This window comes from Bidens hawaiensis, unplaced genomic scaffold (assembly GCF_021521415.1).
Source record: "Bidens hawaiensis isolate Kalapana, Puna unplaced genomic scaffold, B.hawaiensis_p1.1 tig00009425_1, whole genome shotgun sequence".
Taxonomy (NCBI): Eukaryota; Viridiplantae; Streptophyta; class Magnoliopsida; order Asterales; family Asteraceae; genus Bidens; species Bidens hawaiensis.
In genome coordinates, this window is record NW_027491697.1 from 197,535 (window position 1) to 223,111 (window position 25,577).

Genomic DNA, 25,577 nt, shown 5'->3' on the forward strand with positions numbered 1-25,577 from the left:
CATCAGCCGCTGATGGAACCATGGAGCATGTAGGTGGGTAATCAATATTTTTTTATTTTTATTTTAATTAATTGGGTGTTTAGAATTATGTTTTGCATTTTTTTGCGCTTTATGAAAATTGTTATTGTGGTAGCTTGTTTGGTATCCTAACAAGCAAACTCTCATACTAAGGTTAAGTTTAATGTTACGAGGGCAATAACTCATAAGTTACACTTTTGTAACGATATAACTTGTGATTTATGATCAGTTAATTATGACAATAAGTAATAAGGGGGGCTGAAATAAGGAAAATCCCAAACACCACCTTAAGTTTTAACAAGCCTTTTCTTTCTATGGAATTAGACACAAAAATAAACTTTCATGATTTCTCTAGTCACAAAGAACTTTAGAAAGTTTTTCACCAAACTCAATGGAGTTAGCTTGCACGTAGGTGAACGGGCCAAGTTTGCATGCGTGAACGGAATCATAAAAACATTTAAAATACACTTACAAAGTACAAATGCTTTAGCTAAATCTTAAAGCAACTATGAATCTAAAAAATAGGAGTGAAAACCATCAAATTAATCATTTTGACAAAGAGAATAACAAAATTAACGATCACCTTTTTTTTCTACCAAACTAGTCATAGCCAATGACTCCATTAAGCTTCCAAAAAAAAGAAGTTATATATTTAGCATCCAAAAACTCAAATACCATAAAACTTAATATATCATCTATAAAAAAAGTATGTTTACGTGCAGAAATAACCCCAGGGAGATTATCAGTGGACGAAAACGAACTTCGCCGGAGAACATACTCCCGGACGCAATCAGGTTCTTTCACCGACGACTCCGAGTGCAGCGATATGGGATCTCCCTTCATCACAAACCAAAACTCTCTAGCATCATACATGGCACCTACAATAAGTTCTAGAAAATCAATATCTAGTTCCCCAACAAAATCCACCATCAAGAATGCAATGAAAAAATCTAACCCATTATCACTCTCATCTAAATGGGGTTCACCATCGGGCCGACCTGAATCGCCCCCAATGACCGCAAACTCACCACTTTTGAGCTCGAAGCCTCCAACGAGTCCTTCAAGAACGGGTAAGAGGAATCTTTTGCATATGGGTCTTGATTTGTTCAGGAGTAAGAAAACCGGGTCGGGTTGTTTGTCACCGCTTGGGGCGGGTGTGGGTATGGTGGAGAATGTTCATCGGTTGAGAATGATGCATGGGAGTTGGATGCAGTGGAGATATGCCAATGCTAGAGCAAATGTTATTAATGATGCGTTGGATAGCAAAGCTAAGGTATGCTACAAACTTTTATGTGTTGAATCGGCAAAACTAGAGTGGTTTACGTTCTGGTTTAATCGGTTTCAATCATGGATTCATGGTTGTAAACTCACGCCTAGGCGCCGAGTACTCAACGAGTAATTCCCGCCTAAGCCGAGTTCTCGGTTAGCCATCTCCGAGTACTCTCCGACTAAGGCCGAGTACTCCCAACTCCTTAGTCGACCGCCTATGGTCCACCTGACAATTTTTGCAACCTTGATTTTAATAAAATTCTACAAACTAAACCGGTTTAGTTGACTGGGTCAGTCAAACAGTCTAAAAATGATTTGACATTTTGATTATTATTATTATTATTTTTATTTACTAAGCCTTTTGTTTTTGTTAATTTTTAAAATGACAACGTTATACACATGTATGTCTTTATATTTAACTTAATAAAGATAAAAGACCAATTCTTAGTATTTTCATGGTGAACGGTCTAATATTTTTTTTATTCCTATTATGAAAGTGATAAAAGTACACTCTAGTGAATCTATGATAATTCTAGTTAGGTTGACTTGAAGAGGTCAAACCCAAAATATTTGTAAAAGCAGTTAAGCACAATATCATTTATAGAATCACGTGATTTTTTTTTACTTGGACGATTACAGAATGATTTATTTCAAGCATGGAAAAGTGTGGCAATGCTTCAACAATCTGTGTTACAAAAGAGATTACAAATGGAGAAAGAGAAGTTGGAAATTAAGCTCAACACAATATTTCATTCTCAAGTGAGTATTCTGCCTCTAAACTAAGAATATCACGTAACTTAACGAGTAGTTTATGGTATTATAAAACTCGATAAAACATAAACTTGGTTATTTAACTTAATGAGAGTAAACATAGCACAATTTAAGAAACCGGTGGTATATTAAACTTGATAAATGTAGAACATGACATGTAAAACTTTAAAGAGCTAGAGCTCAGTTCATTTCAAGTTATATTTTGAAAGCTTGATAAAGTCTGTCTCATAATGTGATTATTGTGTAGATGAAAATGTTGGAAGCATGGAAAGAGATGGAAAGGAGACATACGTCGGATATTTCCACGATCAAAGATTGTTTAGAAGCCATTGCTTGCAGGGTTCCCCTTATTGAAGGAGCCAAGGTATGCCTTTAAATTGTTTTGAGAGAATTGTGAATATTTTAGAAACAAATAAGATATGAAATTATTTATTTCTTCCAATATATCAACCTTTTAAGATTAGTAGATCATCAATAAAATCAAAATTTATAATACCTATGATATTTAATTGACAAAGTTTAGTTTCCAAATTCTTTCTGCGAGTATATTTGGTGTTAGTTTGCATGAGCTAAAATCTGCTTATACTTTTGAGATCATTTGATATTAAAAGTAGATAAAAGGAAATATTAAAAAGGTTAAATTGTCGTAAATGAATAACTATTAATTTTTTGTAATTTACTTAATTTATTTCTATACTAATCGTTTCTTTAGATGGATCCTCAAGCAACTTCCATTTCACTTAGACACGGAACAGACTTGGTGGACTCGGCCATGGCTATGGCAACGTCTTTCATGCCCACGGTAGCATTCTGTATATTTTTAAGAATAAAAATATTAACAAACTAAAATGACATATTGTTCAAAAATAATAATCGCATTTCAACAGACTAGCGAGACCGCATCAATATTCTCTGAGCTTGCCAAGGTTGCAATTGAGGAGACATCGTTGCTTGAAGAGTGCTTCGAACATTTGAGAGTCATTTCGACATCAGAGGTGGTTATTTGAGAGTCATTTAGACATCATGACATATTCACATTCATAAAATATTAAAAATACATTCATCATGTATATGTTTAATTTAATTCTATGTAACACTAATACGTTGTTCATTGTGTATGACAGATTGAGGAGAGGAGTCTAAGATGTAGCATTATGAAAATGACTTTACTTGAAGCTCAAGGTTTACAACAAGAAGAAATAGATATCATGATGCAACGAAATGTAAATGAAAAATACTTTTTTTCATCTTGATGTGCGTAGCCCAATGTCTCTTCTAAACTAATTCAATTTATTACTCTTTTTATACTAATTAACTTTATATAATTATATTTCTTTTATTTTAAACAGAATTATAGTAAAAGATTCAACTAATAAAAGTAGTTTTTAAAAAGTAAAGTCATATTCACCATATTAATTATTAGTCATTTTGGGTTAACTGGCGTCCAATTTTGTCACAAAACATGTCGATCGAAATGTTATTGGTGTTGTACACTAAACGATCCACATAGCCGAAAAGCCTTACTGCCCATATAGCGCTATGTATGCGCTTGCATTCAAGAAATATACATCCGGCTCATATGGTTGGAACCCGTATGGCTCGTATGGCTGAAGATTGGATGGTGTAATAACATAGTGCATATTATCGATGATGTGGTGTTCTCAAACTGACTTTACTAACTAACAACTGAAAAGCCTGAGTGAGAATCTTATCCTAAGTATCACCGACTGATACGCTCATTGCTACCTATTCTTACTGACAAATGGCTGTAAAGTCTGGGCGAGAATATGTCATATCCAAAATCGCATTTTATATATCACCGACAAGTTATCCACCAGTAATCCATTGCTAAACATTCCCTATAGTCGATGACCAATGTTTGGTTTAATGCCGTTAGTGACCGTCAATAATCCATTGGTGATGAAGGATGATTTATCAAGTTTGTGGGTTAGGATATTCGTCGGTGTTTACCTATGAGTATTTTAGGTTTCTACTTTTTAAGTTGAATGGTGATTACTGATGGATCATGTTCGTCGATGATGCTTATTTTTCCTAGTATTGATTCTCAGCAAAGTGGACCACTGATATAATTATTAGACCTTATTCTAAGTTTTGTATTAGTTTGTAAACATTAGAGTAGATTCCTAATATTTATAACATTTGTTGTAATACATATATATGTAAAATTAACATGTTAATCGCATATAGATTGTTATTGCATTAGATAAAATCCCAACCATGCTAAGAAGTTCAAGATCTTAACATGGAATTCTTGAGAGCCAATTTTGAAGATACACATATACCATCATTTTTTTTGTTAAAGCGGTTTTTCTTTCGATCCATGGGTAATGAATTTCGATGTATTAGATGATTAAATTGATTTTGCAACCACTAAATTTTCTCCTACTTTAACTATTGACCCTTTAAAATTTAGTAATTAGCCCACCAATGTCACTTATCTTCCATTGAAAATGATTACATTTATTAGATGATAAACCTTTTGCATTTTTTCACCTTCTCTTCCATTTCCTCTAATTTTTAATTTTCCTTCTTGTTTTACCTAGAGAGAAGGAGAGAAGGTGTTTTTTTTATGTTAAGAATCTTATAGTCTATCTCATAAATAATTTATATAAATTTTGTTAGAAACTTGATAAACTATCTAGAGGGGGGAAAGCTAATCAAGATGAACGATCTATTCTCTAATTCTTTCAAGCAGACTTATCCGGATGACGTCGAGGCGGGTGGTGCCGCTGCCAATGATGTGGTTGATCTTGATAAATTCTTCCTTGATGTGGAGAATGTTAAAGAAGACATGTCAGCCGTTGAGAAGCTGCATAAAAAGCTACAAGAAGCAAATGAGGAAAGTAAGATGATTCACAATGCCAAAACCATGAAACAACTTCGTGCGAAGATGGATTCGGATGTAGAGCAGGTATTGAAACGTGTAAAGGTCATTAAGGGAAAGCTCGTGGCCCTTGACAAGTCAAATGCGGAGCATCGTAAGGTTCCTGGTTGTGGGCCTGGCTCATCCACTGACCGGACGAGCACGTCAGTTGTTACTGGTTTAGGCAAGAAGCTTAAGACCATGATGGATGACTTCCAAGCGTTGAGAGCTCGAATGAATGAAGAGTACAAAGAGACCGTTGGGAGAAGATATCATACATTAACGGGTGAAACAGCAAACGAAGAATTAATTGAAAATTTAATATCTAGCGGTGAAGGCGAAGATTTCCTTCAGAAAGCTATCCAAGACCAAGGTCGGGGTCAAATTATGGATACAATATCAGAAATCCAAGAAAGACATGACGCCGTCAAAGATATAGAAAAAAACTTGATAGAACTCCACCATATCTTCTTGGATATGGCCGCGCTAGTAGAAGCTCAAGGGCAACAACTAAACGACATTGAGAGCAACGTTTTACACGCGAGTTCATTTGTCCATCGTGGAACGGAGCAATTAGTGGAAGCGAGGCAGTTACAAAAGAGCTCGAGGAAATGTGTATTCTTAGCCATTGCCGTCGTTCTTGTCTTGATTATCGTTGCACTTTACCCTGTTTGGTTCCCCATGTTGATGCGTAGATAATGATATTATAGTTTTGTTCAAAGTTTTAAATCCCAATGTTTCTTTTAAGACCTGTATTCTAGAGTTTTGTTGGAAGCATGTATGTAAATTAGGAACAAATTTTATTCGAATGATTACTTAGACTTTAAAATCTCAATGGTCCTGATTTTGGCATTGGGTACAATATTGAAAAGGAGATGCATGTCTTGACTCTTGAATGTTTCAAGTATAATTGTATAAGTGATTCTTTCAAGCCAGATACTGCGACTTTTTATAAAATGCTATTCCCTGTAAGCATTCAACTTCTCGTTTTGTGATCACAAAGCGATCCAGAAGAGAAGTTTTCAGATGTGCAAAAATGACCTCATCAATGGCGGCTCATCAAGCTGGAAACTCTCAGAATTCCCTCTTATAGATCGACTTCTAACCGCATCTGTTACTCAGGGTCTTGGCCTCACAGGCACCACTGATACCGCACATCAAAATGCATGTGTACGTATGATCCTTTTTGAATGTGAAATGAAATCCGAACAATGATTTTATTGTTTATGTTCGATTGCAGATCATCATGTGAGGTTTATGTTTTCTTAATATTTCTGGCATGTTAGAATACACATGCTGCACCCAATACACATATACATAGGTATGCATATACATGTACATTTGCATATCCATATTCATATCCACTTCCACATACCAACATAAATATTTACCCACATTTTTAACTTTTGATTACATCACCACTTTGAGATATTAGTAGACTTAAATCCATTAAATCGGTTACTACTATATCGATTACTGAAGAAACACTAACCGGACCCCGGGCAGATTACGGGTAATCTAGGGGTTAAGTAATGTTTCCCACGAGTATGAGGTCCAGCAGAGAAGGTTGTTCTTCAGGTGACCTGCAAAACAGACACCGTAAGCTCGTCACTGAGAAGGGGGGGTTCCTCCTTGTGACCACCCTCCGGCGTGAGAATCAGACTAGATTGCTCTGAATATAAGTGTATATTAAGAGATTGCTAGATAAGATAATGAGATATCAGATGATGTCCTTACCATTCCAAGGTGTTGGGGTATTTATAGCCGAAGGTAGGTTTCCTAGAAGGTACAGCCGGCTGAATAGTATTCCTGTTCTACCAACAGTGGACTATGCACAGGCCATGCTGGTTGGTGGATAGGTTACGGCCAACAGTAACAAGGTCGGCTGTATACTGTTCCTTTACTGCCGGCTATGCACTGTTCCACCAACTGTAGGCTGCGCACGTCCCATAGTAAGGGTTGGTGAGTAGGCTGCGGCTAATAGTGACAAACAGTACTAGAGGGTGCTCCTCCTCGTACTGTTGTCGGTGAGCTGTCACCCTGTGATTGGTTCATGGGCTGTTCTGGTCAGATCGTCTGTTCTGCCCATACCTTAGTAGGTATAGTACAAAAGATCTTCCAGAAGCATACGGACTGGCTCATTTAGGCGGGAGTATTCCCGCCTTGCTCATTCCTTCATGTGACTACTGAAGTAGCTAGTGCCTTGTGCGTGTAGCCTTGCTGTCAATGCGGGTAGCCTTCCCTGATGGCTTGTATCCGCAACTGCGGGAACAAGGCGAGGGTACTTCACCATTGGGAGGCTTTCCCTGTGGGTACAGCTGGCGTACTGCGCGTAAGGCTCTCTGAGCATGGTGGGTCCTGCGGGAGCAGTTGGTCGTTGCGCAGACGTCCCTGTTCCAGGTGAGTCTTGCGGGTCCAACTGGGCTCTGCTGGGACCTACCTCTTCAAGTCCCCCCAGTCCAATGTTCTTCTCATGAATTATTAATAAGTGAGGTGAACTTTTGGACTTAGCAAGGGGTTTTGAAAAGGGTTTTTAGTTTTAAGGTTTTCCGTGGGGATTCTTCCCGCGGTTTTCCTGATGTCACGCAGAAATTCCCGACTTTTCTGCTTGATCTTAGGGTATGAAGCGGGTAGGTTTGTAACCTTCTCGCAAGTCAGGAGCGTTGAGTCCCACTTGTGTGGATTCTCCATGGGGTTTTGGTAGTTTTCAACATAGTGATCAATTATGCTAAAACCACCAATTCCATCTTGGAGTTTCAAACAATATAGTTCTCGACGTTCCCGTCATGCGGGGATGTTATTCCCGTTTCCGCAAGCATGGCCCAGAAGATCCTTCTTGGTTTGAATTCCCTGCAGAGTGCTAAGTATGTGAAGGGTTTTGCCTTGACACTGTACCCGCACTCGTCTTACGGTTACTTTATTTCCAAGGTATTCCTGGTGTCAATTCCCTGCGGGTGTTAAATATGTGAAGGGTTTTGCCTTGACACTGTACCCGCACCCGTCTTATGGTTACTTGGTTGCCAAGGTAAGGGGTATTTTCCCGCCTACTTTTGAATCTTTTTTGAATTTTTTGAAATTCGAAGAGTTGGTGAAAGGATAAGAACAGTCCGAACCTCTGAAACGTCGTGCGACGGTTTCTTCTGACTGTGTCAGGACGTGCAGGAAGTTATGGTGACGTGACAGTACATGGTCATTCCAGACGCCTTTTCAGGCGCGTGGGCGCGATTTTTCGGGCGCGTGGCCGAGAAATTAATGGTACGCGTCCTTTCAACAGCTGTTGCCAGCTTGCTTTTTGCCACGTGTCATAGTTTCATTGCACCTTCGATTTCTCTCTCTTCCGCATTAATTTCATCGCATTAATTGCGATTAGTATATAAAGGGGGAGAGGGTTCTTTGTAATCCACACTTTCACTTTTCTCTTCATCTTCAAAGCGATTTCCGGTGAATACTCAACTTTTCAGTCGAGCATTCTCTCGAAATCGTTTTCTTCTTTCATCTGCAAGATGTCTTCTCACGATCTCGAAGCTACAGCCCAGGAGGCTGGGGTGTTCACCGATGACAAGAGTACTGCTGGCGAGTGCCAGTGTGCTCTGCCTGTCGATCTGTACCAGTACATCGTCAGGAAGTTCATGCTCGAGTCTCTCGAGCCTGAGTTTCCTGAACCCCATCAGACGGTGTATGATGCCCCCAGAGGCAAGATCGGGGTATATGCTGCATTCTTTGTTTATGGGAACCTTAGGTTCCCATTGACAAAGTTTGTGTACCGTGTCCTAGAGAGGCACGGTGTGCACCTGACCGAGGTGCACCCGATGGCGATCGCGAAGATTCGCCACTTCGAGTGGGTGTGCCGGATTCTGGGCATTGAGCCCTTCGTCGACCGCCTGATGACCTTCTACTCCTGGAGGTGCATCCAGGGGTGGTATACCCTGATAACCCGAATCAAGGGTTTGAAGATTTGCGCAACCGAGCGCAGTCTTCGTTCGTGGAAGAGGGAGTTCTTCTACCTCTCTGCTCGCGCCATCCCCCTTGCCATGAAATTTAAAAATGGGCAAGCTCTCCCAAGCCTCGGAATGGTTCTCGAAGATATCCCGGGTCCAATCTCCGGTTTACCGGTTTGCGGAGTCCGGGATGGTGATGCTCGGGATGAGCCGGGTGTGGAAGGATGCGGATGCGCGAAAGATCCCGATCGTCCTCGAATACGGTTCGAACTCTGTTCCTTATGGTATGCTCTGTTTCTTTTTGTTGATTTAGAATCTCTTCTAACTTTTTTCCTGTTTATTTCAGAGGGGAACGACTTGCAGTCGCTCCTGCATCCGCGGGAGGCTGACAGTCCCGCTCGGATGGGTACTCGCGCTCTAGACGAGAACGAGTTGCCCATCCTAGAACAAACGGCGGATCGGTTCGTGGAGGTCTACCCGCTAGGCCACGAGATCCTGAGCGCCAGGCGGCCAGGTAAGGCGCTATTCGACCCTCGACCCCTCAATGTTGAAACCTCTGCTGGAATTCCTCTAATCTTATGTTCGGATGAGGAATCCGCAGATGGTCCTCCGTTGGTGCGGAAGAAGAAGGCTGCCGGCGGGAAGGGGAAGGAGAAGGTGGCCTCCACTGCCGATCCGGTGCCTCGGTCTGACTCCGAGGCCGAAAGCGAAGAGGTGGCGGGGAACCCCGGTGGTGAGAAGACCACCGCTCCGGAGGCTGTGACGACTGTCACCTCCGGAGAGCCCCGGATGACGACGGTGAGCGGCGCAAAGAGGCCGGCTCCATCGGGTTCATCCCCGCATGTCCGTACTTTCAAGCTCAAGAAAACCCGTAAGTACAAACTTTATTTTTAACTTCATAGTTTTCCCTCTAATACTTTTCTTTGTGCAGGCGTGGATGTTGACGCATTCCAGGGTGGAGCAGGGAAGAGTACCCCGCCCATGACGGTAGGCTTGGTCAGCCTACCTGAGGCGACGACCCAGGCGGCTGCGCCTGCTTCTGCTGGTTCAGTTGCTCAATCCATTGAGCCAACTGTTCCAGCTGTGACGACATCACCGCCGGCTGTCAGTGCCATTTTTACAGCATCTTTCACTGAGCCGGCGGTTACTTTTGCTGCGGACTCTGCAACGGCGACCGCGGCGGACTTCACCATGCCTCCTCCGTCATCGGCATCGACGGCCGATCCTTCAGGTATGCATGGGGCTTCTCGCCAACCTCTGCCTCCTTCCCGTCTACCTGACCTCTTGGACGGATTTCCCTTGGGTTCAGGTGACGGGTTTGGCGGCTATCGGCCTGTTATCGACCCTACAGGTGCGTAGGGTTCTCTTAGCCTATTATTATATATATATTTTTTTTTTATATATCATCTTTTCCTAACTGCTTTTTTGTTTTTTGCAGTGTCGGATTCCAATGAAGTATATGTTCCGCGATGGAACATCCGCCGAGGAACAACCCTTCGCACCCCTGTGGAGTGCGTGGATTGGGCTCGTCACGCAGCTCCCAGTGGTGCGTTGGGGGAAGCCATGGCTAGCTACCAAGAGGGTAGGCTAACCAATGAGCTTCGGGTTCTCCTGGCCCGGATGCAGCCGCGCGTCGATCTGCTTTGTCGTAAAAACGACAAGTTAAAAGCAGCTCGCATTCAAGAAGTAGCTCAGGCGCGCGCTGTCCGGGAGGAGAATAGGAGGCTCTCCGCCGCGGCCGCGGAGAAGGAGAAGGCGCTCAAGGCCCTTGAAGTTGAGGTTCAGGCTCGTCTCGAGGCCCGTTCCAAGGCTGCCCAAGCTGTTAATGAACAGCTTCGGCTGGCTATGGAAACTGCTAGGAACGCAACTGAAAGGGCCACAAAGGCTGAAGCTGTTGCGGAGCCTCTACGTGTGGAGAATGAGGAGCTTAAAGCCAAATTAGAGGCTCTCCAGCAGGCTCATGATGCCTTGGCGATGGAGGACGCGAAGAAGCTCCAAGAGATCCTGGACCAGAGGGGCGTGCTTGACCATACTGAGCGGAAGCTAAAGGGCGTCGAAGAGGCTGCTGCAAAGGAAGTGTTGCTTGCCAACCTGAATAAAAGTGAAGCCGAACGCGCCTGTAATCAAGCTCAAGCCGCCCTCCAAGAAGCTCTGGTGGCCAAGGAATGGCTTCTTCGAGAAGCGTTGTCTCAGGTATTTTTAGCTTTATTTCTTCACGCTTTTCTTTGTTAATAGAAAAGGTTTTGATACTTGTATTTTTTTTCTTTTTGTAGGTTGTGCATCGGGTCTTCACGGAGACATCTTATGACGATGCTATGAGCACAGCCCTCAACGCTTCTCATGAGGATGGGGAAAAGGCCGGCTTCCTGCTTGGTCTAGGGTTTGTTGAGAAAGGCATCCCGCCTTCCAACTTCCCTTTGTATAATGTGGATACTGAAGCTGTTTATGACCAAGCAGTGAATCAGTATGCCGCCTTCCCGCATCCGGTGGTAGAGAAGGTAAACGAAGTCGCTGCTGCTGATGATGGGCTAGCTATTCTTAAAGCTTTCCTTGAACCGCCACGCTCTACTGATGGTGCGGGTCCAAGTGGAAGTGGTCCTGAAGCATGATCCTGAAGATCCCTCTCCACCATTAGCGTAGATTTTTGTTTTTGTATAGCTTCTTTTGTATGTGGGTATGCACCCAGCAATCTTTGTAATATTTGAATTTGATGGAATAAAGATTGTGTTAGTTCTTTGCCTTGTTTATTTTACGTCTGTTTTGATTTAACTTAGCAATTTCTTTAGTACTTAGATAAGTTAACTTTTTAACGTGGTAAATTATAAGTTTGTTTCGCTTCCTCTTTCATGATTGTGCGGGTATGACCGTCACTTACACTTAGTAGGATGGCTCAACTTTACTTATATCTGACCTACGTGGAAGTTTTCCTCATCTTTTCCTTTGAAATTTTCTAAGTGTTCAGACTAAGTTAACCTTTGGACGTGGTAGATGATAGGTTGAAGTTTTGCTTCCTTGTTCGTGATTGTGCGGGTAAGACCGTCACTTGCACTTACAAGGATGGCTAAACTTTACTTACATCTGACCTGCGTGTAGGTTTTCCTTAAAACTTGAGATTTTTAGCGTTGTGTTTATGCGGGTTTTGCCGCCTTCCACACGTAACGACTTACTTCTTCCCCCATTTATGCGGTGAATACCGGCACATTAGTGTGGGAAGTTCATAAGTATAAAGGTAAGGCTATCAACACATTGTGAAAGGAGAATCATTTCCATTAGAAGTGGCTCTCGCCTTTACAAGTTTGGAATTGATCTACATATAACATTTGCGTAATTGAGCTCCATTCCATGTTCTTGGGATGGGAGTGCCATCGAGCCTTTCGAGCCGGTATGCGCCCTTTCCCAGGACTTCTTTGATAATGTATGGCCCTTCCCAGATCGGGGCCAGCTTTCCTGGGCGTTCTTGGTTCGAAGCCTCGTTGTTACGCAGTATGTAGTCTCCTACATTGAAGTTGCAGAGTTTTACCCTCGTGTTGTAGTACTTTTGCATTTGTCGCTTGTAGTTCTCTTCACACACTGAGGCTAAGTCTCTGCGTTCCTCGGTTAGCATAAGGTCCAACCGTCTTTCCGCATCATTGTCTTCTGGCTGAATCAAGACCCTTGGTGAGGGTAAGCCAATTTCGACCGGGACCATGGCTTCAGTGCCATAAGTGAGACTGAACGGGGTTTCTCCAGTACTGGCCTTCTTCAGCGTTCTGTTTGCCCAAAGGACGTGCGGAAGCTCGTCCACCCAGCCGGATCTGTGTTCCAAGAGTCTTTTCTTTATGCCTTCGACGATGCTCTTGTTTGCTCTTTCCACCTCACCATTACCTTGCGGGTGTGCCACTGAGGTAAAGGTGTGGGTGATTTGAAGTTCTTTTAGCCATTGTTGTAGCTTCTTGTCAGCAAAGTTGGTGCCGTTATCGCTCACCAAATTCTGGGGAAGTCCAAAACGACAAATAATAAATTCCCAAATAAATTTTTTGATATATTTCGCGGTTGTTTGGGCTAAGAGTTTTGCTTCTATCCACTTGGTGAAGTAGTCGATGACTACCACTAGGAACTGAACATTTCCTGCTGCTGTAGGAAATGGGCCTGTCACATCGATGGCCCACTTCTGAAATGGCCATGAAGAGGTGACTGGAACAAGTTCATTCTTCGGGCGGTGCGTGTTGGGTGCGTAGAGCTGGCAAGACCTGCATTTTCTGATGTATGCCAGCGCATCCGTATGCATCCCCGGCCAAAAGTATCCCGCGTTGTTTAGCTTAGCTACAACAGCGCGGGGACCTGCGTGTACTCCACAGATGCCTTCGTGTACTTCCCTTAGGAGGTAGTCAGCATCTTGGTTGTCCGCGCATCTTAAGAGTGGGCCAAGAAAGTTACGTCTGTAAAGGATGTCATCGATGAGTTGATAATTCAGTGCTTTACAGCGTAGTTTTCTTGCCTGTGCTTTTGACTCTGGTAGTGTACCTGTCGCAAGGTATTTTATTATTGGTGTCATCCACGTTTCCGTGCCGGTTTGGATGACACAAATTTCCTTGTGCGGGACCGAAGGTGTCTCGAGGAGTTCAATGCGGATATCCTTTCCTAAGTGGGTGAAGGCTAATGATGCAAGCTTGCTTAACGCATCCGCAGATTTGTTTTCACTTCGCTTGACGTGTATGACTTTGCAGTCGTTGAAATCGCGCATAAGGGATTTTGCTTGTGCGAGGTACAGGGCCATTGTGTCGTTCACGGCCGTGTACGTCCCGTTGATTTGATTGGCTACTAACATGGAATCCACGTGGGCTTCCAAGTTTTTCACTCCCATCTTACGCGCAATTCTCAGCCCAGCCAAGAATGCTTCATACTCGGCTTCGTTATTCGTACTTGGAAAGTCCAGTCGAATAGCGTAAGTGTATTCTTGGCCTGCTGGGTTGGTTAGTTTCAGCCCTGCGCCTGAACCCTCGTTACTGACTGCTCCATCAGTGTAGAGTCGCCAGACATCATTGATGTCTTGTGCTGGAGAGGGTTGAGCCTCTTCCTGGCACTCTTTTTCCCGCGATGCAGGCACTTCCGCAATAAAGTCGGCCAAAACATGGCCTTTTATGGCTGGTCTTGGCTTATACTTAATCGCGTACTCCCCCAACTCAATTGCCCATTTGGCTAGGCGTCCCGATAACTCGGGTTTACCTAGAACGTTTGCAAGTTTGAAGTTGGAGAGGATGGTGATTGGGTGACCCTGGAAATATCGTCTTAACCTGCGTGAAGCGTGTATAAGTGCTAAGACTAATTTTTCGAGGGTAGAGTACCGGGTTTCTACGTCTGTTAGGATACGGCTGACATAATAGATTGGCATCTGGATGCCTTTTCGCTCTACTAGCAGGACTGCCCCGGTTGCTCTATCTGTTGAGGAAAGGTATAGGATTAACTCCTCTCCCGCTTTTGGTGCTGTGAGCGTTGGGAGTTCGATCAAGCGTGACCGAATCTCCTGAAAAGCTGCTTCCGCTTCTGGTGTCTAGCGGAAGTGCGTTTTCTTTAAACAGTTTCTCAACGTTGACACGAAGGGAAACGACTTATCCGCGTGGTTTGCCAAAAAGCGATTAAGTGCTACTAGTCGTCCATTCAGTGTCTGAGCCTGTTTGATGGTAGTAGGTGATTCCATTTTGATAATGGCTTCGACCTTTTCAGGGTTCGCTCTGAAGCCATCTTTAGTGACGATGACCCCCAAGAACTTCCCTTCTTCCATTCCAAAGGCACATTTGCTCGGGTTGAGCTTCATGTTTATCTTCCTGAGCGTGTTGAAAGTTTCTTCGATGTCTTTCAACATCGCTTCTGGGTCAGGGCTTTTGATGACCAAGTCATCCATGTAGACTTCCAAGTTTCTCCCGATTTGGGCATGAAACTGGTTGTCCATCAGGCGTTGGTATGTGGACCCGGCATTCTTAAGTCCGAATGGCATCATTTGGTAACAAAATGTGCCATCGGGCGTCCGAAAAGCGGTTTTGTCCTGATCATCAACGGCCATGTGGATTTGATGGTACCCCTTATACGCGTCCAGGAAGCATTTAAGGCGGAACGGTGCCAACGAATCCACCTTAAGATCAATTTCGGGTAACGGATAACAATCTTTGGGGCATGCTTTGTTCAAGTCCTTGAAATCTATGCACATGCGCCATTGTTTGTTATTCTTCGGTACCATAACGGGATTTGCAACCCATGTTTGATATCTACTAACGCGTACGATGCCTGCGTCAAGGAGTTCCTTGACTTGGGTTCTACACGCGTTAGTTTGTTTTGGCCCCATCACTCTGCGCTTTTGTACGATTGGCGTAACAGCCGGATCGCATTTGAGCTTATGCTCTGCCTTACTTCGGGGTACACCAGTCATGTCAGCTGGTGTCCACGCGAAGATGTCAGCGTTTTTCTGTAATAAGCGCTTGAGTAAGGTGCGTGTGGGATCAACAACTGTTGGGCCAATGGAGACGGCCTGGTCAGGGTACTTGCCGTTGAAGGCCCATCTTTCTGGTTCGGTGATGGTTGGTTTATCCATCTTTGGTTTGGGTTTAGATGAGACAGATGCGATGCATACCTGGGGAATGCCAGTGATCATCGCTACACCCTCAGCTGTTGGCCATCCCATCATGCCGTGGACTGAGGATACCACGGCGTTGAATCTTGCCATCCCGTCTCTTCCGAAGAGAATGTCGTATGTGTGGTGTGGCTTCCTCATTACGACAAAATCCACGTCTTCTGTGCGTGAGTGATTCTCGTCTGTAAGAGTGACGGGGAAAGATAGGATGCCCAGGGGGGTGTTTGTGCTGCCATCGAACCCTTCCATCGAGGCGCAGATCGTTTCCAGGCGCTCTTTGTCTTCGTCATCTAGCTTGTCGAAGAACTGCCTGTACATCACCGTTGACGAGGCGCCGTTGTCAGCAAGAGTGGGAGAAGTGATGTAGTGCCCCAGCTGGCTTTTGATGACGATAGGGCCTTCTTTGCTGGGTCCTCCTGGCACTCGCGGGAAGCGCACCTCAGCTTCCTTCCACGCGCATGGTTCTGTCGTTCGCCTTTTTCTTCCTCTGATCTTACCATGAACCATGTTGATGCTGATGTCAACGGGCTTTCGTCCGTTGCCTCGTTACCGGTTGTCGTTCCTTCCTCCCTTCTTGATTGATGCCACCAGGTGTGCCAGTCTTCCATCCTTGACGAATGCTTCAACAATATCCTTCAAGGATGTACACTCTTCCGTACTATGACCTTTTGTCCCGTGGAAGTCACAGGATTTACTCTGATCCGCATTAGGTCGCTGCCGGATCATTGGAGCTTTTGGCCATGGTAGCTTTTCAGTGGCAAATATCTCCGTGACGCTTTTGGTGAGTGGCGTCCACCGGTGTTTTTGGCTTGAAGGGTGTGTGTTATTTCTTCCGCCAACAAGAGGGTGAGAGCTGGATGAGGTGTCAAAGTTTACCCTTGACTGCCAGATACCTAGCTTCCTCTTTTTGTTCTGCCGGGCGATCCGAACATTGTTTTCTCTAGTCCTCTGCGTGTAGAGGTGTGTACTCTGGGAAAGATCCCTTCCCAGTTGCTTCTCCGTCTCGGCAAAGCGCTTGGCCGCCGTCAAGATGGCATCCCATGTTGATGGCATGCCGTCCTTACCCGTCAATGTGCGGATAAGCTCTGGGTATTCGGCGCCCTGGAAGAAAGCGGCGCGAACAAGATCTTCACTTATGTTGCCGAGACTTAGCTTTTTGGAGTTGAAGCGAGTGATGAAGTCTAGTAAAGATTCATCCTCTTCTCTAACGCAGTTGAGGATCGTCCACTGTTCTTCAGTATATTTCCTTTGCTGGCTGAAGTGCTGGCTGAACTTGTTCTGAAAGTCCCCCCAATCATAAATGTGGTGGACCGGTAAACGATCGAACCATGCCCTGGCCGCTCCAACCAGAGTCATCTGGAACATATAACACCACGTGGGTTCCGTCCAGTTACTGACGGTTGCCCCCGCAATGAATCTGTTCAAGTGGTCGTCTGGGTCGGATAGACCATCATAAGTGCCGATGTTGGACATTTGTTTGGCACTTCTCGGGGCGATTGCTTCCGCCATGTCCCTTGCGAACTTAGACTTTCCTGCATTTGCAGCAGTTGGTCTAAAGGTTTTGGAGAAGTCACGCGGGTTTCTCTCCGCATTTGTTGGTTTAAAGGCTTCCCCAAAATTCCTTGTCGGTTGGAAGTCCGTTTCCTTACGCTTCCCTTTTGCCTTATGGCGAGGGTTTGCGTCGGTATCGGATTCTTCCCGCTCATCGTCTGAGTACTCGCACTCACTGTTCATATTGAGATGTTGGCGAGTACTGCCGAATTCGTCAGCCTGTTGAACTGAACGCAAGCGTTCATCCAACTCAGCTTGGAACTCTTTCTGATGTGCTTCGGCCCACGCCTTAACTTGATCTAGTGTTTGGCGAGGGACCCTCGTTCGTTTCTCCAACTGGGCATCAGTGAACCCCAGTGGAATATTTACTGCACTTGCCCCGGCTTGGGTAACCGGGGTAGTGTTCGTAAGATTTGTATAACCGCCGGTGTTCCCAGTTGCTGGGGTTGTGGTCACCGGGGTTTCTTGGTTACTTACTGGCCTTGGGACCGGAGTAACGTTAACCATTTCTTCAGAAATTTTTGAAAAAACTAAGAATTAGTTCTAGCTTTTATGCACGGATGGCGCCAATGAAGAAACACTAACCGGACCCCGGGCAGATTACTGGTAATCTAGGGGTTAAGTAATGTTTCCCACGAGTATGAGGTCCAGCAGAGAAGGTTGTTCTTCAGGTGACCTGCAAAACAGACACCGTAAGCTCGTCACTGAGAAGGGGGGGTTCCTCCTTGTGACCACCCTCCAGCGTGAGAATCAGACTAGATTGCTCTGAATATAAGTGTATATTAAGAGATTGCTAGATAAGATAATGAGATATCAGATGATGTCCTTACCATTCCAAGGTGTTGGAGTATTTATAGCCGAAGGTAGGTTTCCTAGAAGGTACAGCCGGCTGAATAGTATTCCTGTTCTACCAACAGTGGACTATGCACAGGCCATGCTGGTTGGTGGATAGGTTACGGCCAACAGTAACAAGGTCGGCTGTATACTGTTCCTTTACTGCCGGCTATGCACTGTTCCACCAACTGTAGGCTGCGCACGTCCCATAGTAAGGGTTGGTGAGTAGGCTGCGGCTAATAGTGACAAACAGTACTAGAGGGTGCTCCTCCTCGTACTGTTGTCGGTGAGCTGTCACCCTGTGATTGGTTCATGGGCTGTTCTGGTCAGATCGTCTGTTCTGCCCATACCTTAGTAGGTATAGTACAAAAGATCTTCCAGAAGCATACGGACTGGCTCATTTAGGCGGGAGTATTCCCGCCTTGCTCATTCCTTCATGTGACTACTGAAGTAGCTAGTGCCTTGTGCGTGTAGCCTTGCTGTCAATGCGGGTAGCCTTCCCTGATGGCTTGTATCCGCAACTGCGGGAACAAGGCGGGGGTACTTCACCATTGGGAGGCTTTCCCTGCGGGTACAGCTGGCGTACTGCGCGTAAGGCTCTCTGAGCATGGTGGGTCCTGCGGGAGCAGTTGGTCGTTGCGCAGACGTCCCTGTTCCAGGTGAGTCTTGCGGGTCCAACTGGGCTCTGCTGGGACCTACCTCTTCAATTACTCTTTTATTTGTTACTTCTATACATTCTCATTTGGTGGTGTGACTCCTTCCATGACACTATAACTAGACCAAAATATCTCTTCTTTTACCATAATTCCTAGAGCAATAGGCCAACACGTCGGGTTGCACGGTCTTTGGATCAATCCTACAGACGTGTGTGTCCACACGCTAGTACATTGTGTTGTGTCGTCCATGGTGGATGTGTACATACAACCCTGTATGCAGATGATTGATATGGATATATGTGATTATTTTCGAACTCACGAATATCTTCTTTCAATCTGTTGTGTTCTTTTGTTGAAATTTTATTTATGGAAGTACTATAATGTTATATTTTTTAATATCTGTAATATATGACATACAAAGTACTTTAGTATGTAACAATTTAGAATTATATGAGGAAATAAAATGCAACTATTCCACATCTATATGTGACCCACAACTATAGTTACTATACCCCACCGTGACTAGATGTCTCTTCATTTCTTCCTCAAATGGCTACAAAGGAAGATACCAATCAAATGTTACATCACCTCTACTAGATCACACTCCACTTCTGAACCAACTCTGCTGGACATCACCACTACTCCATCACTATACACTTCTAGAGTTCTAGTCAATTCTTACTCACACATAAAGTCAATATATACATACTTGTGGGTGACAGGTCTTGCAAACGAGTCCTAGATGTTGTAAATGTTATCATGTCTGGGCTTAATTTTTTTAGTGAACTTTTGGTGTATTTTGATCCAATAATAAAATGTATATTTTGATATTGATAATAATATTAGGCCTTCAATTGTTTATCATGTATGAGTTTTAAGCCAATGAGCTTTGTCTCAACTAGGATCGGACGGAAAGTAAAGATTTGGGCTGAAGTCACAAAGTTTCAAGTTTGAATCTGATTCCAATAGGGTTTTACCTAGTGGGCCTTCAGCGGGTAGGTTTTTCCTGGAAAAAAAGATGGTGTGGGCTTGGGCTACCCGGTGTTGTCTGTGATTACGGACGTATGGGTCACCTTTTTCCATTCGTTTACCCCAGGCGGCCGGGCTTTTATTTGTTAGTCGTTCAAAAAAAGTACGAGTTTTAATTTTTTTAGTACCTTTAGGGTATCACGGTCCAAGAATAATACATGTGTTACATTTCTAATAGAATGCATTTTAAACATGTCTCCTATGTACTCAAATCTGCAAAACTTGAAAAGAAATAAATGGAAATCACATAGAGAGAACCTAAGGTAGTAAGGTTGATGACAAAGGTGCTACTACATGACAAGGTATTCTTCAAAAAGAAAAGAACTAAGAAGGTTCACGTTCGAAGCCATGGTCAAGTCGTGGATCAATCATCAACATCAACTTACCGGGAAAGAACTCAAAAAGACAGGCTCCAACGGAGCAAAACACATTGTTCCTACCATTGGTGCCTAGGTTCGACCTTGTTTTGCATTGTCAAGATTAATCGTTATCAAAGTCAAAACTTTAAGAAAATGAAATACAAGCAATTTAAGCATAAAATAGACAAACGGTTGAGAATATATGATGAGAGATCACTAGACAAACTTTTACAAAAAAGAGAACGTTTATAAATGAAGTGTTACATTTACAATTTTGAATGATGTTTATAAAACAAAATATGTTTTTAATCTTCACAAATCACAAGACCAAAATATCTATAGATTATTTGAGAATCACATATATAATAATAATAATAATAATAATAATAATGTTGTTATTATTATTATGTCATTAATGATAGAGTCGTTTAAAATAATACTAATTTCTATTTATGCATGATTTTTTACAATCTTGTTTTTGTTAGCGTGATTTTAATATATGAGATTTTGATGATCTTGTTAGCGTGATTTGATGATCTATTTATGCATCATCTGTGTTTTATTAGTAACGGTGGTCAAAGTAATACTAAAATCAGCTGTGAGTTTATTTTAAAATTATCTTCCTTGCAAATGTATTAGAAGCGGATGATTTCGAACATTGTGAAACGGTAAAACAAAATATACATGGGTTAATAAATAATCAAAAATTAAAAATTCATAATAAACAAATATACTTTTGGAGGCAAGTTGCAGACATCTGGAAGCTAAATCTAGAAAGCAAGATAAAGTTTCAAAGTACAATCGGACAAGAGCACAGACTTCAACATTTCAAATGCTAACAAGTTTATATATTTTAATCAAACCATACCACTTGTTTCTAAACACTAGTTTATATATGTTAACCAAACAACACCATGTCTCCTTTATCAAAAAATTTAAAATATGTAACACGTTAGGATTGATTTATGACACATGTAATACAACGTACACTTTAATAATATATTTTTATATAAAGTTATATTAAAAATAAGAAAAAAAAAGTAGGTGAATAATGTGGGACCGCCATCATGGATGTTAGAAAGCACATTATACTTAAATGCATGCATTATTAGATATACACATATAAGTTTCTCCCTAAATAAAAGATAACAAAGACATTTGATAAATAAATATGAGAGTTACTAATATATAAAAGGGTTCATACCAATAGAATGCATGTTTAAAAAAGTAGTGTTTCCAATAAAGGGAATAAATTACCGCTAAGACTTTTAAATAAGTAGCATAACATGCCAACAGCAACATGTTTTTAAGATTTTCATAAACTCCTAAGCTTTTGAGTTGATGGTGAAATCAATGCATGTCTGGCACGAGCAGTCGGAAAACCGACACGTATCACAACCGAAGCAAACGCATGATGTGCAGCCTTTGCAAGTTGGTGAACGCGTACACCCTCTGTATACCCTCCGGCTTGCTCGTTCCTCATCATCATCGCATGTTATCCTGAAAAACAGTATGTAACATATGATGATACATAAATAAAAGGTATGCTTACATTCAAAATACATGATTAAAATCATATGATAAGTTTAATAAAACAGAGTTACAAAATGAAAACGAACATAACCGGTCATTTCAAACCATTTAAAAAAAGAAATTCGAATAATTTAGTTTATCTTTTACTTCTCATAAGTCAAATGTGTAAACTAAGCTTCTAAATGAAAAGAACATGAACATGAACATGAACATGAACATGAACATGAACATGAACATGATACGTTTGTGTTTGTTCTTTGAACTTTAATCAAAGTTTCTTTTTCATGTTCATTGATTAACAAAATTAACATGTTCGTGTTTGTTAATGGTGTACAACTGTACATGAACAAGCACTAATAAAAAGCAAGCATGAACATCAATTTGACCCGTTTGACCGATTTGACCCGTACCATTCTTTATCATACGGGTCAGACAGGTCAAACTTGACCGATGTGTAAAATAGCTTCTGTAATTGTACTAAACATTAATAATACTTAAGTTATTTACAAAATTCAAGAATACGCAACAAAAGTTGTTGGCAAGTCAATCCATCCTGGCCCCTTAAGATATTTAGTCAAAATTTTCTGTTTTGACTTTTGAGACGAACATGTTACTTAATAATGAATAATCACAATAAACAATTGACAATTTGAACCATCTTGTTGTTTCTGTTTGTTTGCAAAAATAGGCAGATATAAAATTTTAAGGAGAAAAGAAATCATAAATAAATGATGACTAAGAAGAAATAATATTTACTTGTCATAAGGCATATCAGAACAACTCCAGTTATCATTTGTAGAAGAATCATGATACACACGACACTCCTCTTTTGTGCGAAGTCGAATCCGTCTATGTTTATTGCATTTTGCGCATCGAATAAACTCATCCCTATGACAATTAGCCTGTGATCTGTGCCCGGCATTGCTCAAAGACTTATCATAATATTTAAGAAGTGCGGTTTTTGCTAATGGAACTTTTTCACCATCAACAATCACCCAAACATTATTCTTCCATTTTCTTGATGTTTCTCTTCCAGAATGTTTCTCAAATGCAGCTGGGCTCAACTTGTCTGAATGTTAAAAAAAGTTCACTAATTAAAGCATAAAGGTTCAACATTTATGAATAAATATTAATAAAGTTCGCTCAAAAACAAGATTTATTAATTTATGAGTAGGGGAAAACATTAAAGTAGCATTTAAAGTTAGTTTTTCAATGATCATGAGGTATCATCACCATCAAAATTGCTTGGGTTTCTGTTCATCAAAATGTTTGTTTATCTATATTTTTCAAATTGACCTTTCATATTTGTAAGCATCAGTAATTCAGCACCATAAAAATAAAATATTAAATGGCCAGATTGAATAAAACATTAAAACCTTAGTATCTTCATGATATAAGATGGAAAACAACTTTTTAATTTGTGCAGCCTAAAGGATGCTAAACTGGCTTTTCTAGCATGTAATGCAACCACATAACTATGTTTATCAGGCATGTATAACTGTAGAAGTATAACACACACACTTCTTGTGATCATGTAAACATGTAACATGTGTTTAGTAAATAACAGAACCCTGCAAATCATGATAAAAATAATAATAAAGCAGACACCATTCAAACTCAGTGATCATGACTGTAATACTAGCAGGCAAAGATAAACAAATAGACCATGATAAAAACCAAACATCATTCAGATATATCAAACACTTAACATGTACCTGTAAAATATTAAAAATCCATGGTAAAATTATAACACATTAGCATGCAAGTAGGTAAATAATAATAATAATAACCTTCATCACAACCAGGAGTACATTCACAGCTGATTTCAAGATCACCATTAACAAAAACCCTAAGGGTTCCAACAGCATCACCGTAGCGGTGGCTCGTGCACCCGCACGTGACCTCCACGTAATCATCACCGACTCGCTTGAACCCACTCATCTCTCTCACCTCTTCATCACTAAACATTGTACACCCATTCACGTTTACCTGATTCTCCATATTCGCCATAAAACACACAAAGTTTTAAGCTTTTTTGACACAAAAGTGAAAAGAATCAAAGATTAACAAATGGGTATTGTTTTAAATCTTCCAAGAAAGAGATCTGATGTAGAATATGAGAAATCAAGAGGGTTTTTATCATTTATATAATTATATGATTTATGCGTTTATTTAGTGAAATTGGTTGGTTTTGGGGTTGGTGATGGGAGTTGGATTGAATGACATGATGAGCTGGCTAAATGGGAAATATAATTAAATATTGAATCTTTTTGGGAATATATAAAAGTGGAAGGGGGTAAAGTGTAAATTAAAGGATCTCAAATGTAGAGAACATGATAATATTCATGTAAAAGTTAAGCTTGATGCTCATCTTGTGGCCTATCTTGTCATAATAATCAAAATGGTATTCATGTCAAGAAATCTTGGAATAATACAGATTTCTTTTTTGTTTTGTGCTTTTCAAGAACCACACTTTTGGTATATGTTTCAAGGATCAAGATTAGGGTTTTAACTATATAAAACTTTGTGAATTGCTATCAAAAGTTATGATAGAAAATAATAAAAGTTAACAATTTAATAGTGTTGTAAGTCTAAATATGATATGTGCAAAGAATGCATTTTGGGAAGTGGAAATAGTCACGGTGGCATACCATTAGCATCCAACCAAGGTTTATGCATATTGTAGTTTTGTACTTTGGTGGGGTTGTGAGACACACACTTCACCTATCAGTGTATGTTTGTGTTGTAAAGGACAAAAGGAAATGATACCCTTGGAGATTGTCCTACAAACTTTAGGGCATTGGTGTATGTTTTGCAACAAGTCTACTATCATGTCCTGCTTTATTTGTTGGAAAAAGGTTATTTATTAAATTGGGTTATTTAGAAAACAGAACCATTCAATGTTTTAATTTTCTGTAACGGAACTTATGGATCTTATTTAAATTACAATCATTTTTTAATTTCATCTCCTTGAAGGTTTCTTTCTTTGAAAATGTGACCAAGTGACCAACAGTAAAATTATATTTTAAAGCAATTACATATAATCAAATCTTCCTAATTGGGCGATGATAAAATTTATACATATACCATTATCAACTTTTTTATGCATATATAAGCATAGTCAGATGCCCGCACAATGTAGCGGGAAACAACACTTAAAAGGTTGTTGGCGAGCTAAGCCTAGCTCGAGTCGAACATCATACTGAGCCGACTCAGCTCTGCTCTAAATTAAAGATAAAATCTTAAACTCGAGTTTGTCTCGATTATTTTAATATTTATATGATTTGAGTACGTATAATCATATTTTTGTAAAACATATCAAAAGATAATAATATTTATATAAACATGAGGGGGCAAAGTTGTAACAAACCCTTAAAATAATAAATTTTGTGTAAGTTGAGGTACTATATTTGTAATTAATTTTACTTGTAAAACTAACTTGTACATTCATGCATATATCCATGCATTAATGACTTGTACAATTTAAACCATTTATCTATTTTTAAAAAAAAATTATGTTGACACGTCAATAAAAATAAGCTCGTTAAATGGGTATGGTAAGATTTAGTTTTAATCATATTTTGTAAAAGATATAACAAGAAACCAAAAAGAATAAAGTTAGAGTAAAAATTGGTTAACCATGAGGGATGAAAGTTGTAATTATTTTCTTAAATTAACAAAATTTGATTAAAGTTGAGGTACCAAACTTGTAATATATTTGTTGAATTCAAATGAACGTGTGTTGCTTGTGTTTAAAAGACCATTTTATCCTTTATTACACTTGTACTTTATGCCTTACAAATTGTAAATCCCTTAAAAAAGATGTTTTAATTTACCCTTATTTGGTGTATTATATATAGTAAAGACGAGGTTAAAAACTCGTGTGCTACACGGGTTAAAAAATTAAAATGCTAAAATTTATATATTGTTTAGGGTTTTTAAAAACAAAATTACCACTTTTGACTTGCTTTTCCAATTTTTCATCTTCTAATTGTCCATTTCTCGTTTTTCTTTTTTCTTCAAAATAATCTCCGATACATAAATATATAATATAGACTCTGGTTTCTCATTAGTCATGAAGGTTGATAATACTAGCAAAAACATAAAATATATTTAAGAAACCTGTGTATG

The 25,577-nt window shown here is 41.0% G+C and overlaps 2 protein-coding genes and 1 pseudogene across 2 annotated transcripts; 2 read left to right on the top strand and 1 right to left on the bottom strand.

Annotated features, from left to right (window-relative positions):
- Window positions 1-724: 724 nt before the first annotated feature.
- LOC143532258 (QWRF motif-containing protein 3-like) lies at window positions 725-3,359 on the top strand. The gene is made up of 6 exons (XM_077027354.1): window positions 725-1,291; window positions 1,927-2,046; window positions 2,306-2,422; window positions 2,771-2,860; window positions 2,946-3,053; window positions 3,183-3,359. The coding sequence occupies exons 1-6, from the start codon at window positions 845-847 to the stop codon at window positions 3,309-3,311; spliced, it is 1,011 nt and encodes a 336-aa protein (XP_076883469.1). The 5' UTR covers window positions 725-844; the 3' UTR covers window positions 3,312-3,359.
- Window positions 3,360-4,455: 1,096 nt separating this feature from the next.
- Window positions 4,456-6,414, top strand: LOC143532259 (syntaxin-125 pseudogene; annotated as a pseudogene).
- A 14,716-nt stretch (window positions 6,415-21,130) lies between these two features.
- Window positions 21,131-23,719, bottom strand: LOC143532260 (protein ULTRAPETALA 1-like). Its single transcript, XM_077027355.1, has 3 exons — window positions 23,237-23,719; window positions 22,203-22,515; window positions 21,131-21,413 (listed from the first exon to the last, which is right to left on the bottom strand). The coding sequence occupies exons 1-3, from the start codon at window positions 23,454-23,456 to the stop codon at window positions 21,239-21,241; spliced, it is 708 nt and encodes a 235-aa protein (XP_076883470.1). The 5' UTR covers window positions 23,457-23,719; the 3' UTR covers window positions 21,131-21,238.
- Window positions 23,720-25,577: the final 1,858 nt, after the last annotated feature.

Bases quoted from the DNA above. Each gene is read 5' to 3' on its own strand.
- LOC143532258 (XM_077027354.1), top strand. From the start codon at position 845: ATGGGATCTCCCTTCATCACAAACCAAAACTCTCTAGCATCATACATG. The intron at 2,423-2,770 runs GTATGCCTTTAA...TCGTTTCTTTAG, and splicing joins CCCTTATTGAAGGAGCCAAG to ATGGATCCTCAAGCAACTTC. The intron at 2,861-2,945 runs GTAGCATTCTGT...GCATTTCAACAG, and splicing joins CAACGTCTTTCATGCCCACG to ACTAGCGAGACCGCATCAAT.
- LOC143532260 (XM_077027355.1), bottom strand. From the start codon at position 23,456: ATGGCGAATATGGAGAATCAGGTAAACGTGAATGGGTGTACAATGTTT. The intron at 22,516-23,236 runs GTTATTATTATT...TTTAACATTCAG, and splicing joins TACTCCTGGTTGTGATGAAG to ACAAGTTGAGCCCAGCTGCA. The intron at 21,414-22,202 runs GTAAATATTATT...ACTGTTTTTCAG, and splicing joins TCTGATATGCCTTATGACAA to GATAACATGCGATGATGATG.